General features: G+C 39.1%; 1 protein-coding gene across 1 annotated transcript in view; it reads left to right on the top strand.

Annotated features, from left to right (window-relative positions):
- dync2h1 (dynein cytoplasmic 2 heavy chain 1) overlaps positions 1–20,964 on the top strand; it is a 463,334-nt gene that overhangs the window by 384,117 nt on the left and 58,253 nt on the right. The window contains exons 85-87 of the mRNA XM_059964317.1: positions 6,092–6,208; positions 8,811–9,020; positions 19,467–19,556. Of these exons, the coding sequence (XP_059820300.1) occupies positions 6,092–6,208; positions 8,811–9,020; positions 19,467–19,556 (417 nt within the window). The remainder of the gene's footprint in view (positions 1–6,091; positions 6,209–8,810; positions 9,021–19,466; positions 19,557–20,964) is intronic.

Here is a 20,964-nt window from a genome sequence, read left to right as displayed (position 1 = left end):
CTAATTCTTGAGCAGTCCTATGAATCAACCCCAGTTCTGCAATTTACTACCTAGACAATGCATGCTTCCACTCTTTGTGCTTCTGCATGTTATGGTTGCATTGGTTGGCACTGAAGCATTAGAGAGACTGACCTTTCCTTTTTGACAAGGGTAAGCTTTTAGTGTGAAGGGAGGGCTGAAAGAGAAGTTGCTGATTGAAGAATTTTTTTAAGTACATAGAGTGAATAATGAAGTTTGTTACAATCCTCTAAGATTGCCATTTGCCATGACCATTCCTGCCTCTGATGATTGGCAACTTTTCTTACATAGAGCAAAGGATGTGTGGGAACCCTCGGCCTTCTTCAGTTACTGCTTGTCACTGGTGTCTGCAGGCCTTTTTTTGCAAGAGGAAATGTATGTTTATAATATTTTAGTGAGTGTTTAGCAGTTTGGATCCAATTGTGTTTCTCGGTCAAACTGTTTCAGTCTAGCTGACAAGTCATACACTTCATCAGGAAGATAGTATTTACAGTGGTTCAATGTGTTCCAAGTACTGCACAGCCTTGTCAGGTAAGAGTGGTTCAGGTCTTGGAAATGAAATTTAACCACATTGGCTATAGACAATAGGTGCAGAAGTAGACCATTCGGCCTCTCGAGTCTGCACCACCATTCTGAGATCATGGCTGATCATTCACTATCAATACCCAGTCCCTGCCTTGTCCCCATATCCCTTGATTTCCCCTATCCATCAGCTATCTATCTAGCTCCTTCCTGAAAGCATCCAGAGAATTGGCCTCCACCGTCTTCCGAGGCAGTGCATTCCACACCTCCACAACTCTCTGGGAGAAGAAGTTCTTCCTCAACTCTGTTTTAAATAACTGACCTCTTATTCTCAATCCATGCCCTCTGGTACTGGACTCTCCCCACATCTGGAACATATTTCCTGCCTCAATCCTATCAAATCCTTTAATTATCTTAAACGTTTCAATCAGATCCCCTCTCAATCTCCTCAATTCCAGTGTGTACAAGCCCAATCTCTCCAATCTCTCTGCGTAAGACAGCCCTGCCATCCCAGGAATCAACCTAGTGAATCTACGCTTCACTTCCTCAATTGCCAGAATGTCCTTCCTTAAACCTGGAGACCAAAACTGTACACAATATTCCAGGTGTGGTCTCACCAGGGCCCTGTACAAATGCAAAAGGACATCCTTGCTCTTGTACTCAATTCCCCTTGTAATAAAGGCCAACATTCCATTTGCCCTCCTCACTGCCTGTTGCACTTGCTTATTCACCTTCATTGACTGATGAACTAGGACTCCTAGGTCTCTTTGCATTTCTCCCTTACCTAACTCTACACCGTTCAGACAATACTCTGCCCTCTTGTTCCTGCTTACAAAGTGGATAACTTCACATTTATTCACATTGAATTACATCTGCTAAGTATCTGCCCACTCACCCAGCCTATCCAAGTCTCCCTGTATTCTCCTAACGTCCTCTTCGCATGTCACACTGCCACCCAGTTTAGTATCGTCAGCAAACTTGCTGATATAATTTTCAATGCCCTCATCTAAATCGTTGACATAAATCGTAAAGAGCTGTGGTCCCAATACAGAGTCCTGTGGTACCCCACTAGTCACCTCCACCCATTCACTGCTACCCTTTGCTTTCTATCTGCCAACCAGTTTTCTATCCATGTTGAAACCCTGCCCCCAATGCCATGAGCTCTGATTTTACTCACCAATCTCCTATGTGGCACCTTATCGAATGCCTTCTGAAAATCTAGGTACACAACATCCACTGGCTTACCCTCGTCTAACATCCTTGTTACACCCTCAAAAAACTCCAACAGATTAGTCAAGCATGATTTGCCCTTGGTAAATCCATGCTGGCTCGGCTAATCCTATTACTGCCATCAAGATGTGCCACTATTTCGTCCTTAATAATGGACTCAAGCATCTTCCCCATGACTGACGTTAGGCTAACAGGGCGATAGTTCTCCGTTTTCTCCTTCCCTCCCTTCTTGAAAAGTGGGATAACATTAGCCACTCTCCAATCTTCAGGAACTGATCCTGAATCTAAGGAACATTGGAAAATGATTACCAATGCATCCGCAATTTCCTGAGCCACCTCTTTTAGAACCCTCGGATGCAGACCTTCTGGACCTGGGGATTTATTAGCCTTCAGTCCTACCAGTCTACTCATCACAGTTTCTTTCCTAATGTCAATCTGTCTCAATTCCTCTGATATCTTATGACCCTGGCCCATCCATACATCTGGGAGATTGCTTGTGTCCTCCCTGGTGAAGACAGATCTAAAGTACGCATTAAATTCTGTTGCCATTTCCCTGTTTCCCATAACAATTTCTCCCAATTCATTCTTCAAGGGGCCAACTTTGTTCTTAACTATCTTCTTTCTCTTCACATAGCTAAAAAAGCTTTTGCTATCCCCTTTTATATTCCTGGCTAGACTGAGCTCATACCTGATTTTTTCTCTCCGTATTGCTTTTTTGGTTAATATCTGCTGTTCCTTAAAACTTTCCCAATCATCTGTATTCCCACTCATCTTAGCCCTGTCATACTTCTTTTTCTTTAATGGTATACAATCTCTGACTTCCTTTGTCAACCACTGTGGCCCCTTCCCCCTCTTTGAATCCTTCCTTCTCATTGGAATGAACTGCTTTTGCATCTTTTGTATTATCCCCAAGAATATCTGCCACTGCTGATCCACTGTCTTTCCTGCCAGGGCATCCGCCCATTTAACTTTGGCCAGCTCTTCCCTCATGGCTCCGTAGTCTCCTTTATTTACCGTAGATTCCGGACTACAGAGCGCACCTGATTAAAAGCCGCACGCTCTAATTTTAGAAAGAAAATCAATTTTGTACTTGTACAAGCCACACCGGATTTTAAGCCGCAGGTGTCCCACGTTGTAATATGAGATATTTACACAGAAAGATATTACACGTGAGGATTTTTTAACTTTTAATTAAATCCGTATGGTAACATAAACAAATACATATTGCAAATGCTTTTTTTCAAACAGTGCCTGTAACACAGCTACTTTTAAATATACCTACGTATCAGTAACACACAAATTACGTTGAGTATACTTTTTTACTGAACAGTGCACGAACAACATTCCAATATCTCCTAACGACTGGTAAAAAAATATATATACTGTAGCCTACCAGGAAAAGTTATTGATCGCCTTTAACTGAAAAGCTGCATCATATGCTTTTCTTCGAGTGTTTTCCATGTTGATGAGGGTGAGTACAAATGACTGATTTACAATAATTTAATTGTGAAAGTGCGCTTGATTTATCGTACAATTTCATTGGACCTCTGTGAACTACTCATCAATTTTATTGGTCTTGCTATGATCCCAGCCCTCTCCTTTGTGAGAATCGCAAGAGCACCCGTCCGGTGGGGGGGGGGGGGGGTCAGTAGACCCAGTCGGAGAGAGAGAGAGAGAAACGTGCCAAATTGCACGTTCCACCCGGGATACAGAATACTTCAAGATCACTTATCAATTCCTGTTCATTGCACATCACCAAGTCCAAAATAGCCTCGTTCCTGGTTGGCTCAAGCACAAGCTGTTCCAAAAATACATCCCTTAGACACTCCACAAACTCCCTATCCTGGGGTCCAGCACCTACCTGATTCTCCCAGTTCACCTGCATGTTGAAATCTCCCATAACGACTGCATTACCTTTAGCACATGCCAATGTTAACTCCCTAATCAACTTGTACCCAATATCCACGCTACTGTTTGGGGGCCTGTACACAACACCCATTAGGGTCTTTTTACCCTTACTGTTCCTCGGCTCAATCCACACAGACTCTACTTCCCCTGTTCCCAAGTCACCTCTTGCTAAGGACTGAATCTCATTCCTCACCAACAGGGCCACCCCACCCCCTCTTCCCATATTTCTGTCTCTATGATAGCATGTATACCCTGGTACACTCAATTCCCAGGCCTGATCCCCTTGCAGCCAAATAACCATCTATAGCAGGCCAAATAACCATCTCTTCTCTTGCATTGTTATTTCTTTCTTAATGAAGTGCATACTTTCCTTTCTACAATAAAAACAATTTGTTTATGTGTAATGTTTTTAACAAAATTAAGCATCCTGAAATCCTTAATGAACTTAGACAGTAAGATCTAATGCAGCAAGAAATTAGGTCAGAAAGTTAGGTTTTCAGGTGCATCTTGGAGAGAGGTACAAGAAGGGAATTGCAGAGCTTAGGATTGCTGCACATTGGGCAAAGCTGCAAGGAAGGTGAAAGAAATCAAATGCGCATCAAGTTGGAATTAGTGAAAAGGTTGGAAGTTCGTAGGGTTGGACAAAGTTATAAATGTAGAATATGAAAAATGATGGAACATTTGTTTGTTTAGTGATACAGAGCGGAAAAGGCACATCCAGCCTTTTCAGCTATGCCACCCCAGTAACCCCCGACAAACCCAATTAACCCTAACCTAATCAAGGGACAAGTTACAAAGGCCAGTTAACCTACCAGGTACATCTTTGGACTGTGGGAGGAAAATAGAGGACCTGAAGAAAACTCATGCATTCCACAGGGAGGATGTTCAGAGACTCCTTATGGAACAGCACCAGAATTGAACCTCAAACTTCAGAACGCCTCAGGCTGTAATAGCATCACACTAACTGCCATGCTACTGTATGGGTATTTTAAAATCAAGATTTTGCAGGACTGGGAACATTTGCCAGTTAGCAACCAGCAAAGTGATGGAGTGCCAAGATCATTTGTTATCTTTCATTCATTGTTGGGCTGGATCTACAGACTAATCTTCTGTTGCAGTGAGTGGTTTCAAGAACTTGGTGTTTAATTTGATCTGCTTTCCACATACTAAAAGTGCACGAGATAGTCCAACAATGACTGGCATAAAGCTGAAGGGTCAGTGTTTCCGTTGAACACCTCTGGACTCAATGATGAATCCTGTTGAGAATGGTCAGGCCTGTTATGTCCATGTTTGACCTCCGATGCATTCTGTGATTGGATATCTGTACATGGTGATGTGTGAGTTTATTTATTTAGAGATACAGGTAGTCCCCAGTCACTGTAGCCTAACGCTTTTCGAATGACCGACGGCGTTTCACCTCTTTCCAAATGCTTTATTATTTCCACTTTATTTTCAATTGTGATTGCTTCCCGGAACAGAAACACTGCGGGCAGCTGGTCCCGAGCTCCGCCGGCTCCCGAGGTTTTCTGGTCCTAAGGACCACTGCACTGAATTCCCCGGGTCCTAAACTCCACAGCACTGAGACAGGCTAAATGGGACAAGTGGGGGCTGTGCTGGTTTGGGTATTTGATCCTCCACATTATTCTGTGTGGGAATTTAAACTGGAGGTGACTGTTTTTTTTTTACGAGGTTGAGTTGAGAGCTCGACATCAACCCGGCACGGGAGCGGTCTGTCACTGGATTGAACTCGGGAACCTCCGTTCTCGAGCCCAGCGCTGGTCTCACTGCGCCATCAGCTGACCGGAATGAGGGGTGCGGGTGGGGGGGCAGGGTCAAGGTGAATCTTAATAAGAAAAATTTAAGCCAAATACAAAGTTACACACTCAACACAATGTCAATGGCAACGACTTAAAATGGCGGACAGCGTCGCGATCTGACTTAAAGTGGCAGATAGCGTTCTCCTTCCTTGGTTCGTAAGTACAATTCATCCGTAAGTCAGATGTTCGTAACTCGGGGACTACCTGTAGTTAAATTAAGCCTGTTGAGTACCTGGAGGGTAATGTGGGCTCTGTTGTAACGGAATAATTTGTAATGTTTAGTAGTTGCTCCCTGTTTCAAATATTTAGATCATTATCTTCTTCAGATGCAGATTGTGATAATGGGGTTAATACTTCCACAAATTCATGGAAGATTTAGTGGCATGCCCAAGACTGAATGTTTTTTGGTCCTTGCAGAAACTGAGATTATTCTAGTAGAATTGAATCAGGATTGGAATAGAAATCTCACTTACTGATAATTGTAAATGGATTTAAATCCATTATGTTAACTGTTCTGTGAGTTCTGTTTTCACTGTAATGTGAACACATATGTACGAATGCTTGGTTATTCCTAGTCACGATTTTCTCCTTCCCAGGTCATTTCCCAGCTGAGGATTCTAAGCAGGTCAATGGCAGCAGGGTGCAAATTTGACAGAGAAATTTGGTCCACTGAGTTGTCTCCTATTCTTAACCTCTGGAAAAAACTTAATCAGGTAAGATGCTGTCCATGTAAAAAAATCACTTGTATATCTGTTTAGTGTATGTATGTGTAATGAAAAATATCTAGTTAATTAGCCTAAATTTTCTCTGGGGTTTTTCATCAACGATCAGCAGACCCCAGAAGCATTATGTAAATTGCTACAAGTAGGTTTCAAACGATTCCAAAGATGCACTGAGAACTCTGAAGTTCAGTGAAGTATTTGATGAGGTTCCATATGAGTGACTAGTCCAAAAGTTTAGAGTCCTTGGGACATGGAATCCAGAGCTGATACGGTGACAAGCAGAGGACGATGGTGAAGGGTTGTCTTTGTGATTGGAAGCCTGTGATCAATAGTTACATCTCACAGGAATCAGTGATGAGAACTTACAGTTTGTCATTTGTTATAATGCTATGGATATGAATGTTGGAGGAGTGGTTAATAAGTTTGCAGATGATATATAAATTGGTAATATTGATGAAGATATTGATTAGTTGGTAAAATAGGCAGATCAATAAAAAAAGTAGCAATTAACCCTGGTAAGTGTGAAATAATATACTTTGGGAAGGCTAATAAGGGTAGAACATACACAATGAGTGGTGGTGTGGCGACCCATTTCCTGACACATCCGAACCGGCTCACAATTAGCCAGCGTTCCGGCTAAGGGAGATAGCCTACGAGGGTTTGTGAGTACATGTCTTTTGGAGCATCCGCACCCACGGGGGGGTGGGTTGAGGGAGGCTTAAAAGCAAGGCTGTGTAGTTCGAATAAAGTTATCTTTGACTGCAGTTTACCTACTCCGTGTCGTTATTTTAGCGCTGCGTGTAGCACACCGCTACAGTGGGGCCTTAAGACATACTGAAGAACAGTGGGACCTTAGTGTAGAAATTTATTGATCCCTAAGGTTGGTAGCACTGGTAGCGAAGCTGATAAAGAAACAGTACAGAGTATTAGTTTTCAATAATCAGGCCTAGACTATAAGACCAGGAACATTATGTTACAGATTTTATAAAATTTGGATAGGCCACAGCTGGAGTATGTGTGCAGTTTTGATTACCACCCTGCTGGATGAAAAATGCACTAAAGAGGATGCAAAGGAGATACACCAGGAAACTGGTTGAAGATCCCATGGAAGCCAAGGCAATTTGACAAATTGGGTGCGAAGTCGATAGGGGGCAGAGGGTGATGGTGGCTATGAAGACAGGTTAGCAAGAGATCAGGGGAAACTGAGGGGTGAGAGTGCGTATATGATTGATGTATAAATCCGGTGGATAGCAGGAAACAATTCTCTAACTAGAGGTGCCAAAAACAGAAGGCAAAAGGATATAGGTTTGGAGTAAGAGGGGAAGAGATTTTGGAGATTCTGAGGATATGTTTTCACCCGTAGAATGGCTGGAATTAGGGACAATCTACCTAAGTCAGAGAGGGAAGTAGGTATTTTCACAGTGCTTAATAAGTATTTAGGAAAGTACTTGAATTGTCAAGGCATAGAAAGCTATGGACCAAGTCTTGTAAATGGGACTAGAGTGGATGGGTAATAGATGAGGAGCATGGTCATGGTGGACTGTAGGGCCTGTTTCCATGTTGTGTGGGTCTATGACTCTATTAATCTTAGCTGTAGTACCAAGTATTGCTTATTATAGATATTCCAATATCTAGTTGGTGTTCACTGGCAACCAAGATGGATTATATTTTGTATTATTACCTTCCTCTCCTTCTTAATAACACAATTAGCATGACAATGAATTGGCAGAATTGCAGCTGGTTCAGGAGCAGAAAGTATTCATAAAACTTAGTAGGTCAGAATTGTTCTGATGAAAATTCCTTGTCTTGAAGCATTAATGCATTTTTCACTCCATGGGTGCTGTCTAACTTGGAGTATTTCCTGAATTTTCTTATTTTTAATTTCATATTTCAAGCATCTGTAGTTTGCTTTTCAAAAAACAATTGATACTCTCGGTGTGAAGAAAAAGTCATTTAAAGTAAGGGAGTACCTTGCTTTCAATGTTGTTACTAATAATTTATTTGAAAACCTTAATCTCTTTAAAAGTTTAGAAAATGGCTTTTTTTCATCCCTGAAAAGAGACAGTGTAGGTTAAATTTGAAATTTGCATTCTGTCTTTGGAATTTGTGTATAATTTCTCAACATGCCTCTGGCAGTTATAGCGATTTTTTTGTTCTTTAGTAAATGCTTTTATAGAAGCTCAATCATGTAATGTGTATAAAAATTATGTTACAGGATAAAGCTTCTAGGCTTATTCTATCTTATAAAGACACAGCATTGACTGCCAGTGCAAAGAATAAAAATTACACACTGAAGCATTAGTGGGATAGTGAAGTAAAAATTTAATGTGCTTTCTCTAATTCTGAGGAGACAATTTTTATTATCTTGCTTGTTTGGAAGCATATGGTGGAATGCTGGTTTATGTAATATTCCTAAAATATTCCTCCTTTAACTTCATGAGAATAAATTGAACCTATTCTTGTTTAAAACCTAAATAGTGTATTGAAAATGAAAAATCAATGTAAATCTTTTATAGAATAGCAAGAGGAAGATTATCAATATTTTATTTTTTTCAATTAATTTGATTTCTAACGTCTACCATTTTCTTCTTAGGGTTCTCAGTTAATTCACCAAAGAATATCTCCTCCAAATGAGAAGCAGGGTTCTCCTATCCAGTCATTTATAGCCTTGGAACAATACAATGCCATACAGTTGGTGCAAAGTGTTCATCAGTCTCTGGCAGCGCTGAGCAAAGTTATAAGAGGAACATCTTTATTAACATCCTCAGTGCAGAAGCTGGCAAATGCCCTGATGAATCAAGAGGTACCTTCTGAAAATTGTTTTTATTTTGTTATATATTTTGTATATGCTATGCCTCAGACACTTGTAGTTGGCCTATTTAAATCTAAAGTATTTGGACCCAAATAAACAATACTGCGTTGTGCAGCATAGTTGTGCAGCTTGTAGAACTTGCAACTCCAGTTCTATCATTACCTTTGATGCTGTCTTTGTGGAATTTCCATTTTCCCCTTGTGACCCTGTGAGTATTCTCCACATAACAAAAATAGCAGACCCTGACACGGTTTGGCACCAGCAGCGTCGCAGGAGTTGCCAGTCAGCATTAAACTCATTGTAGGACTGTCTCAGGGACTCCAGTTCCAGGTTTTTCCTCAGGGTTTACTCCTGAAGCCTTTGTCATGAGTGGGTATAGCCGCAGAGCAGCAGGTGTTTGAGATCAGAGATTTGCATCTCCCTGATGAGCTGCCAACCACAGCTGATGAGCCTCATTTGCCCAAACCGACTGGTTTTAAGACACCAGTAACCCAACTTTTCCTCTTCTACTCTCAGTAGCTAATTTACAAGTGAAGAACAGGAGCTAGATCTGATTGTCAGAGGATATTTGAGACACACGGCACTGGGAGCATTTAATAAGTAATGGAAGCTTGTTCCCACTGCCACTCCCCAGCTATAACAACCTTAAAGAAATGGATATAACTGGGTGCTTCATGGTCAGTGCTGACTTGGTGGGATGAAGAGCCTGTTTCTGTGCGAAATGACTGCGACTTCAATATGGGTGCCGTCTGCATGTCATGCTGTGTATATTAAAGCCTGCAACGTCAGTGCCTGCTGCTTTCCACTTTGATACAGAGATGAATTTTCTTTTCCTTAATTAAAAAGCCTGCTTCCTAATTTCCATAGTTTGACATGGACCAGCATATTGGATGAAAATGCTACTAACTCCAGTTTTAGATTAGAATCACACTTGGGGTCATTGTAACCATCATGGTTAGAAAGGGTCATGAATACTTTGCTCCACAAGATAGATGCTACCCAAATACTCCAGCAAGATCAGTCCTCACTTCCCCACTTCCTCTTTCCTTGCATGGTTGCTTGTCAGGTCCTCTCTTGTACAGTAGGACCTCCCTGCCATGCAAGAGTTGAGGTGAAATGGCTATTGAAGCAGATATCTACCAGAGCTTCAGATAATGTTCTTGGCAGTTGCCACCATCAGTTAATTCTGCTTTGAATTTGTCAAGGAAGAAGATCACATCACAAATAACTTCTAGGCAACAGCAAGCATCTGTTCCCATGAATAATAGTTTTACTACAATGGGCACATGTGCCTCCACCAAAATGATATTAAAAAGGAGATGTTCTTGTTTTGATTATGTTGCTCATGCAGGCCTTTTTAATCTCAGATTTAATTGTGAATATTTCCTGGTAAGTTTGCCATAGAACACTGTGTGACGGCCTTGTGCATCTTTTAATTCTGCAGTGTGAGATTACATTGATGTCTAGCATACCCAATGTAAAGAGACGAGACCACTGGGGCACTTTCCTTGCTTCTGTCAAGTCATTGAATTTCGAGTGATGCTGACTTGCAACCTTGAGTTGTCAGAAGCAATTTTTTTGGATATTTCCTTCAGTCTAATCTAAACCTACTACAAAACTCATCAGCAAACTTTGGTATTTTGGAGCCTGCATTCTAGTTTACAGTCTTGTAGCATTTTAAATTTACTTAAACGGGTCCTTGCCCTAAGATCAACAGGACTTCTACTTCAGCATCACCAGGTGTGACACCAGGTATACACATTTAACAGCTTGCCATCCAGAACTTCCATACTCTGATACTGTAATTTCCAACAGCAAATTATTTACTCCCTGTGTTCTCTCTTGTCCGTGTTAGATGTTCTGAAGTTGTTCAGGAAATTATAATCTACTGTTACCTGGGTAGATTAGAAAATTAGATTGTTCAATATAAAAATCAGATTTAATGCTATAGATGGAGAAACAATAAAAATAAGAGACCATAACCCACAGGAACCATGTTTTATTAGAAATGAGTCACTATTTCTAAGGGCAAAGGGCTTAATTAAACAGGTGAGACTCAGGGGTCACAACAGAGGAACAATGCAGCTGAATGCCTTTCTTTCATCTTGCAGTGTAAGTGTAATTTTATCTCAAGTAAATTTTATCCAATTTGTTTTAACGTATTAATGATGAAAAGATGTTACTGTACAGTCAGTACATATGTTTTATTCTGATTATTCTGACCACAATAATTTCTAATCAAATTATAATGAATTAGAAATCCATTCATGTTTCTGCATTTTCAATGTCATACCTCCAGAGCTTGAATGATGCAGTGAGAAGTTTTAAACTAGAGTGACAGAATAGATTTATCCATAGTTTTCATTTCCTTGTGGACATATTCAGTCATCATTGTCTTTGCTGACTTTCTCTCCCCTTCCAGCGTCATCTTCCAATACCTGGCTGACATCCTTCATGTATTGAACAAATAATTCCTCTTCATGCAGATTACAGGCAACACTTTGAAATTTAGATTGTGATCTTGTTGGTCGTTTCATATGAATAGATTCCTGTCTATTTGGGTTTCACACTCTTCTCTGTCACCAGTGTATTAATAACTATATCCATGCCTTTTCCTATACCAAACTGAGCTGTTACAACTTGGTATTGTGTTTCAAGATTGTAAATTGTCACTTTACCCTTAGAGGAGTTTTACATTACAAAACTATGCTCTCACTAGTGCGTCTCATTTTGTTTACTGTGACAGTATCCAACTCTTTTCATGTTACACCTCATCCTGCTGCTCTTTAATATCATTGTTCCTTCTCAGTTTTGCTGTTTCAATTAATTCCTGGTTGGCCTTACTATGTACAATGGATTCCAGTTAATTGGGAAAATAGCCAGGCTTCCCTTCATTTATTTGAGACATTATACCACTTAACTGGGACAGGAGACTGTTGCCGAACTTCCAACTACATTGGTTGCATGCACTTGTATGGCCTTTAGACACCTCATCTTACTTAGAGCGAACAGTTTTTAGATCGCATCAGTTGCATGTGTTTGTGTTTAAAAAGTAGTGATTTTTGTCACTAAGGAGTTGCTGAGAAATGAGCAGTCGGACAATTCAGAATTGTCTTGCTTACTGGGGTTTCAACCATTCAGGCTTGAAGATGTCAGAAAGATTTCACTACTTCATTAAGTTAGGAACTATGAAAAATTTGAAACTATCAGCAATCATCTAGAATGTTACAATGAAAGTGAAGATTTGGAGGCTGCAACCAGCAAAACATTGTACAAAGGCAGTCCATTATCTGCACTAGGTGTCTGCACTGATTTGTTTGTTTACAGTCAAACAAAAGAAGACAGCAGTGTACACTGAATGAATTTCTCCGTTGATAACTATTGGGACCTAATACACAGTTTTATGATGCTGTATTAGTAATATTCTGATTAGTTTTTTCAATTAAATACATAATGTGTTACTCATTAAGCAGTAGTTAAAATTTCTTATCTCTTTTTAACTATTTCCATGAAACTTTGGCTAATTGGGGCAGCTGCTTAATTGGGCTAAAATGTGTTGGTCCTAATGTGTCCAAATTAACCAGAATCATCTGTATTCCATTAACCTGAAGTCAACTAGAAACACAATATGCCTATCCAAACTCTTTATATGGCTTATTTATTCATCATGCTTTTTGTAGTGGCTTAAATTGGCTCTCGTTAAGCAATACCAATTCTCAGAATTATTTATGATTCTTTATGATTTTATCTGTCTTTTTAATCTCCTCCAACTCTGAAGATTTCAATATGTTTGTTCTTATCCAGTTCTAGCTTCTTTATCAATCCCAGTTTAATTGTTCTTTATTTGGTGGTGATACCTTCAACTGTCAAAACTCTAAGCTAAGTGTTTATTTCCTAAATCTAATCACTTATTTTCTTTCTCTTATGATGTTTCTGACACCCAGCCTCTTTGACTAAGCTGCTTTTATATCCCCTAAAGTGGCATGGGAATAGTTCTGCAGTAAGGACAGTATATTAATGCAAGTTGCTGTTATTTGGAAACAAAAAACTACAGAAGGTAGAAATCTATGCAAAACACTCTTATCAGGTACAATTCTTCCAGTGTACCATTTTCACCAATTACTGTGCCCCTTATGTACATAGTTTGGGTGACTGATTTGCATAGTCCCCTTATCAGTTGATCACATTGAACACAGAATGTTACAACACAGAAACAAGCTATTCCACCCATGATGCCAAACTGTATATGTGCCCTGCCTGTTTCTGCGTCTGTCCAAATGCCTCTCCCTTGTTGTCCTCTAGGTATTAATGTACTGTATATATTTGAAACCCCTTTTTCTCTGGGTGTCTCTGGAAAGCCGGCTTGTTAGCCCCTTACTAACAGCCACTGGATCCCGTGGCGATAAACCCACCTTCTCTAGCTTCATCTGTCTAGAGTGTATATGACGTTGGGATGTCTTGCCCACCCAAACCCTGATTTGTGTCAATACTGTGTGATTTACTACCCCAGGCAAGAAATAATAGATTGTACACTGCATACAATTACAAGGAAGTATATTTAATAATGCTAATTTAAGCAAACAAAGTTATTAAATGAAAAAAAACAAAAAGAAGCCCATTACTCTTAAACAGTCAAAGGTACATTTAAGTTGGAGCGTCATCTTGAACTTGACTGTCACTCACACACTGGACTCTCAGTCTGTGTGAAAGCACACAGCACCTTCTGACTGTTGCTCGAAATCCATCTCAAACAAATGGGTCTCTGACGGGAGTATTGCTTCTTCCTCCTTGAAGCCATTCATCTGCACAAAACACCTTATGTAAAAGGGACAGCATCCTCAGCCATCTTTTCTCTGTCTCCTCCCAGCTCCTGCCAACGAAGACCTCTCCCCCCAATTCTACCATCCAGATTGGCTGACGCCACATTCCTATGTTGAATAACTAGCATCTTATCTCAAATCAAACCCAAACAAGTTGAAAGCAGAACAGACTGCTCTTACAGAACTGCTAAAATGAAATACCTACAGCATGGCAGTAAAAATCTTAACCAGGGCATTACATATAAAATGCCAGGGGATTTTCTTCAATATAACCCAACAAGTACTTTTAATAGACACTATTATCCCTCCTGATTCCCTGTTTAACTTCCCTCCTGCTTTCCACATATTTCTCAAAGGCCCTGTAAGTTTTCATCATCATAATCCTTATATATGCTTTCTTTTTCATTTTGTCTTCATTGACAACATCTCTTACATTAAGGTCCCTGAACCTTGCTATCCTTTCTTCCTCACACAAATATTTTAGTCCTGAATTCTGACCAGCTGGCCTTCAAATGGCTCCCATATCATTAGTAGAGTGAAAGCAGATGCTTTCTACATGCTAGTAACTTGTTCATCATTGCTGAGGTTGAGATTTTCCAAGCTCGTTTGGTGCCAGATCTTATTACAGAATATCAAAAGGACTGTTGCTTTCCTTAATGCCTGCTTGCTCTGTCTCTACCATCACTCATCTTTTTATGTGCTTTCTCATGCAGTTGCAACAGCTGCAACTCCTGTCCTTTCACTTTCCTTCTCCACCATTTGGCAACTCAAGTATTTCTTCTATATGCATCATTCATCCATCAGAATTTCTTCATTTCAGTATGTTCCATTCGGTATTCATGGTGTTGCCTCCAATGCATTGAGGAAACCAAAATACTGGTTTGATTACTTCTCAAAACACCTGTATTCAGTCCGCAGCGGTAATCCTGAACTTCCTGTTCCCTGACGTTTTAATTCTTCATCCCACCGCCACTCAGATCAATCATTCTTTAACTTTTTGCACTAAAAAAAAACACCAAAGGCAAGCTAAAGGAACAACAACTTATCTTTCATCTGGGCACACTTCAGCCTTCCAGATTTGATACTGAATTCTACAAATTATGCTAACTCATTTTCTGTATTTCATAATGGGTCAAGGGTCATAATAAGGTCTAAGATAATTGTTCAATTATCGTTATATTCACACAGCTTGACCTGCTATGCACGTTTTGCAACTTTGCATTCCTTTGTCAGTGTCCTTACTTGCTGTTCTCTCGAACAACATTGATCTAAAAAGCAATGTCCTCTGCTTTGAAACAGTCCCTTAACAATAATATCAGCATTTCTCGAACACAAGCAAATAAATGTGACTTCTTTTCACTCACATATAGCAAACAATCGTAACTCCCTAGCTATGATCAATAACCATGACTTATAACTGATAAAGACAAACACAAATCCTTGAAGTAGGATAGTTCCTCGTTTATCTCTCAGGGCCTGCTTCTGTGAGACAGCCAGAAATAAATAATTCAAAATGTCAAATATCTTCATATATTCAGTCAAGAATAAAAACTTTTACAATGGACTCTGGTTAATTGGGGCATCGGTTAATCGGGACAGGCAATTATTTGGAACAACTCTTTTAAAAAAAAACAAAAGCTAATTGAGAAAATGGCCAGATTGCTTTTGTTTGTTTGGGACACTCTGCCACTTAATTTGAACAGCAGACTGTTGCTGAACTTTCTAACTAGTGCCAGTCATGTGCACTTGTGTATTTGTTAGAAACTACATCATGCTTAGAGCAAATAGGTTTTAAATAGCGTCAGTTACGCATGTGTTCAAAAAGCAGTGATTTTTGTCACTGCTAGTTGGCAAGAGCCAAGCAGTAAAACAAGTCATTACTGTTTTGCTCACTGCAGTTCCAAGCATTTGGGCTTGGAGATGCCAGAAACAGCTTGGGATGAAAATGAAATGATTTCACTACTTCAACAAGTAGGAATTACGAAGAATTTGAAGGTATCGACAATCATCTTGAATGTCACAATGAAAATAAAGATTTGGAGGATGCAATCATTGAAACTATTGTATGAAGGCAGTCCATTATCTGCACTGATTTTGTTCATTTACAGTCAATCAAAGGAACGTTGCAGCATTCAATGGATAAATTCCTCCATTGATTACTATGATGAAGAAAGACAGTTTTTTTAGTACTGTAGTAGTATTGGTAATATTCTAATTTGTTCTGTATTTCATTCAAATGCATAAATTGTTACTATGCCTAATGGTTAATCACAGTAGCCACTTATTTGGACCAAAATATACTGGTCCCAATGTGTCCCAATTAGCTGGAATCTACTGTATATTATTCTTAATTCCTGATCAATGCAGCCGGTGATCAATTAGATTAGTTAAGTGCCAGAAAATGTATTTTGAAGTTGTCTTATAATTGGGTCTCATTATCTGTGTGATTAATGGGTAGATTATGAAGTCAAAAACAATTTAATCTAAAATTGTTGCCATTGTACTAATTAATTTCTCAAAATGTCATTTACTTAACAAGTTTATGTTTTGATACAAACGATAGACCAGCATTGCATCTTTTAGAAAAGTCAAAGTTGTTCAATGGCCTATTGTGAAACATATATTAGCTATTTAGTTTTTTTCATGGCATGTACTCACTAGGAGACTGCATTTTCATTCCAACAAAACCACAAAAGTCATTGAAAATTACTTTATATTTCCATTTTCATACTGCTGAATAGTAGCTATTCACTCCATTAAATGTACACTGTTTCTCAGAGTAATCCCACTTACCAATTCATTTCTCTGTAATCTATTACCTTATACATGCACTTTGATATTCCCTGATTCTACCCACAACAGCCAACACTGGGGTAATTCTGCAGTGGCCAATTAACTTACCAGCCAACACACCTTTGGGATATGGTGGAACCCAAAGCAGCAAGGGTAAAGCCACATAGTCATGGTGAGAACATACACTCAATGGCCATTTTATTAGGTACACCTGTACACCTTGTCAATGTAAATATCTAATCAGCCAATCATGTGACAGCAACTTAATGCATAAAAGGCATGCAGGTTTAGTCAAGGGGTTCAGTTATTGTTCAGACCAAACATCAGAATGGGAAAAATATGATCTGAGTGATTTTAACTATGGAATGATTGTTGGTGCCAGATGGGGTGGTTTGAGTATCTCCTGGGATTTTTACACACACCAGTCTCTAGAGTTTACAGAGAATTGTGTGGAGAAACAAGAAAAATCCAGTGAGCAACAGTTCTGTGGGCAAAAAATGTCTTGTTATTGGGAGAATGCAGAGGAGAACGGCCAGAATGGTTCAAGCTGACAAGAAGGTGACAGTAGTTCCAATACCATGTGTTACAACAGTGGTGTGCAAAAGAGTTTCTCTGAATTTATAACACATTGAAGTGTATGAGCTACCACAGCAGAAGACCACACTGGGTTCCACAACTGTGGTCACTTCTGTACCTAATAAACTGCTGTTCAGTGTACAAACTTCACACAGCATTTGAGATTAAATTTGAACATATTTATAATTGAAGCTGAGACTTTCAGCTCTACAAGTAAGCCAAATATCATCTCCATAAAGCTATCAGGGATTCCTAGAGGGAAGGCCAGAGCAAGCGCAGGGTTCAATTCAAGCAGGCTGTTGCCAGGTGACTGTGATAAGACCTAAAATGTCATTGCATGCTATAGCTGAAATCACTGGCAATTTCTAGCAATGCTGCATTTCTTCTGGATGAGCTCAGGGCCTTTGATATTTGTTTTGAGCAGATAAACAAAGTTCCACCAAGGTACATCCTTAATCTCCCACTGTCTCTGTCCCATAATTCTCAGTTAGAGAAACTGGATCTTTTTTCGTGAAAGTAAATTCTCAGAAACCAGCTGGACCTGAAGAGTTCCTGGTCAGGTTCTGAAACTGTGCACCAATCAACTGGTGTCTGCTTTTGCTGGCATCTTCATTTCTCACTTCAACAGTCTGCTGTCCCTATCTGCTTCAAGGAAATCTCCATCATTCTAGTTCCCAAGAAATGTGAAGTGTCCTGTCTCAATGACTATTGACCAGTAGTTCTAAACCTCTCCCATAAGTGCTTTGAGAGTCTGGTAACAGCCCACGTCAAATCTACCTGCCCACACAATCTAGACAACCTGAAATTTGCATAAAGGAAAAATAGGTCTACTAGAATACTGTCTCTCTTGCACTACATTCAGTTCTGAATCACCCCAACAATAAGAATACACATGTCAGGATGTTATTCATTGATTATAACTCAACCTTCAACAATATAATACCAAATAAGGTTATCTCTGAAATCTTTGACCTAGGCCTTGGAACCTACATTTGTAACTTAACTTGCTCTACTTTAGATTGCGCTACAATCTTTGCATCATTCTGTTGTTCTGTGTTCATCACTGTATTTATTGTTGTATTTATTTTTACCATGTATACTGTTTATTCTGTTTTCTCTATGAGCAAGGAATTTCATTGCTCCTTTGTGCATATGACAATAGACTAACCTGACCTGATTTGATCTGGAGTTGCAATACCTGAAATAGCTCTGTTGCCCTATGAAACATGTAAAAGCTTCTCATATTTAGATGACGAAGATACATATTTTCATTTTTGTTAGGTGAGAAATAAGTGTTAAAACTTTCTTAATTTGTCCCTCACGTTCTGTAAAGAATCAGTTAAGAACAATCTTCAAGATATTTTTACCTGTCACATATCTTATACTGCTGTTATACTAATATTTTCTAAAATTCCAATGCTGCCTGATGTAAAATTGTAATGAACAGAAAGATCTAATGTGGTATTGTAATGACTCCTCAGATTTCTTTGTGTCTCAGATAAAGTCTTAGTTGTACTGAATAATGTTTCATATTCATATATAGTTCCAAAATGAACAAATTCCTGTATCTATTGTTAATCACCTACTGCTCTTAATGAACACTCATAGAAATTAAAGAGAATATATCAGTGTAAGGAAAAGAGGAGGGATAAATTGATAGTGAAACAGTGATCGTGATAAGAATGAAATGCTTTGTTTTGTTGGAGTGAAATTGATGTTTGTTGGAAGCTTGTAATTGGCTTGTAAATCATTTGCCCATTTTGTATTCTCATTAAAATCAGTGGAAAAGAAAATCAGATGTGGTGAGGGGAAGTCTAGAAGAAAAATGTTAGTGTTAGCAATGGTGTCTTTGAATGTCATGGAATGTCTATAAAATGCTTCAAATGGGAAATCTACCCATTGTAGCCTTTATGTTATCAGGGACCTACAGAAATATGGTTGTTCAACTACCCTGTGAAATGGCTTAGTGAGTTGCTCATTATCTGCACAGTACTGGAATGGCAACGAGAGCCAGCAATGCTGACATTTAATGAACAAAAAGAAACATAAAAAGGGGCTGGCAATTTATAATCGGTCCTTTTGGACTTAAGATCAATTCGCTCATTATCTCAGCTCATGATTTTTTTTTTAGTTTACCTATAATAAGCTTTTGTGAAGCAGGCTGAGGAACTGCCGGAAATGGAATAAATATTTTAGCTTTATCATGTAGAGGTTTATATTCTAATTTTTAAAAATTTTATCTGCACAGTGTCCTTTGAGCTGGCAGACTAAGTGGCAGGGACCTGAAGATCCCATGCAATACCTCCGAGGATTGGTAGCTCGTGCTCTTGCAGTACAGGTAAATATGGATGTTTAAGGCAAACTAAAAGCTTTGAAGAATTCCTTGGAAACAGATGGGCATATATTATAAATATTGAAAGCTGATTCATGCACATCAAATGAACAGAATGTGTAGCCTCCAAGGAGCAAACACATTGCATATTTCCTTCAGTTTTGGCTTACATTCTTTGTGATAATCATTAAAAAATCATTACTTTCAAATTAGTTCACAGGTTTAATGAAGAGTTGCCATAATTTTTCTTCCCCCTCATTAGACTCTGGTTTACATTGTTACAAGGCAAATGGTTATATGTTCAAAAGTTGAATTTAGAAAGCTGCTGAAATATCAAATGTATGTGTGTGTTAGGTGGTTTTTTTTAAATCTCCAGAAGTGTGCATTTTGGATCATTTTTGAACTACAAGATACTAAAATCAAAATGACTGTTTCAGGGAGCGCTAAAGCTTGAGCAGTTTATCCTGTGTGATTGTCACATTACAGTAGGATAAAGTTGAATATTTTACTCTCTGGCTGTTGACTAATCTCTTAGTTCAGTTTGTTTAATATTACTTGTCTTTTTGCTTTTGTCATCCATACCATCCCTCAGAATTTTCTGTTCTTCCAAATATGGCTTAATTTGAGTCCTCCCATCTGTGGCCCACTATAGCCAGTAGTAGCTTATGATGTTGAGTTCCATTATTTATCTCCTTAAACCATTCTCTTCCATAGGAACCTTTAAAGCCATTCTCATTCCTATGATTCAACGTCCATTTTGATTTGGCTAAATGACTTGTGAGGGGGCTTGGATGATTTTAACTGTTGAAGATGCTACACTGAAAATGCTTGTTTCAGTAGATCTACTGTATTACAGTCACTTTAAATAACAGATGAAGAATTTCTGATTGTCTTTTGAATAACACACAGAATGCTGGAGGAACTCAGCAGGTCAGGCAGCATCTATGGAGAGGAATAAAGGGTCGATGTTTCGGCCTGAGACCCTTCATCAGGACTGGCTCAGCAGTTAATGTTCCTGTCTTACACCACCAAGGACCTGGTTTCAATATTGATCTCAATTACTGTTTTTGAGGAGGAAGTTCTTTCTCTATGTGTTTCTTTACATGGACTGGTCTCCTCCCACAAACCAAAGATGCAGGTTAATTAAATACTGTAAATTAATGGACAACAGAGAATCAGATGCCTGATATGTATGACAGAGATTGACACTCAGAGAAGTAAGGAGAAGGTGAAATGGGATTAATGGGATTTCTCCCCAGGAAGCCAGTATGGAGCAGACGAGCCTGATGATTTCCTCTATGTCATTTTAAGTACAAGACAAGATATAGATCTCAGAAGTCAGTGGAGCTGTTGCACTTTTTGAAAGATATTTTGATCACATTTCACATTTCCTTTTTTCTGTCTACCTTAGTAA

The sequence above is a fragment of the Hypanus sabinus genome, chromosome 3 (genome assembly GCF_030144855.1).
Source record: "Hypanus sabinus isolate sHypSab1 chromosome 3, sHypSab1.hap1, whole genome shotgun sequence".
Taxonomy (NCBI): domain Eukaryota; kingdom Metazoa; phylum Chordata; class Chondrichthyes; order Myliobatiformes; family Dasyatidae; genus Hypanus; species Hypanus sabinus.
The sequence above is the reverse complement of the archived record's forward strand: the minus strand, read 5'-3'. Positions and strand labels throughout refer to the sequence as shown.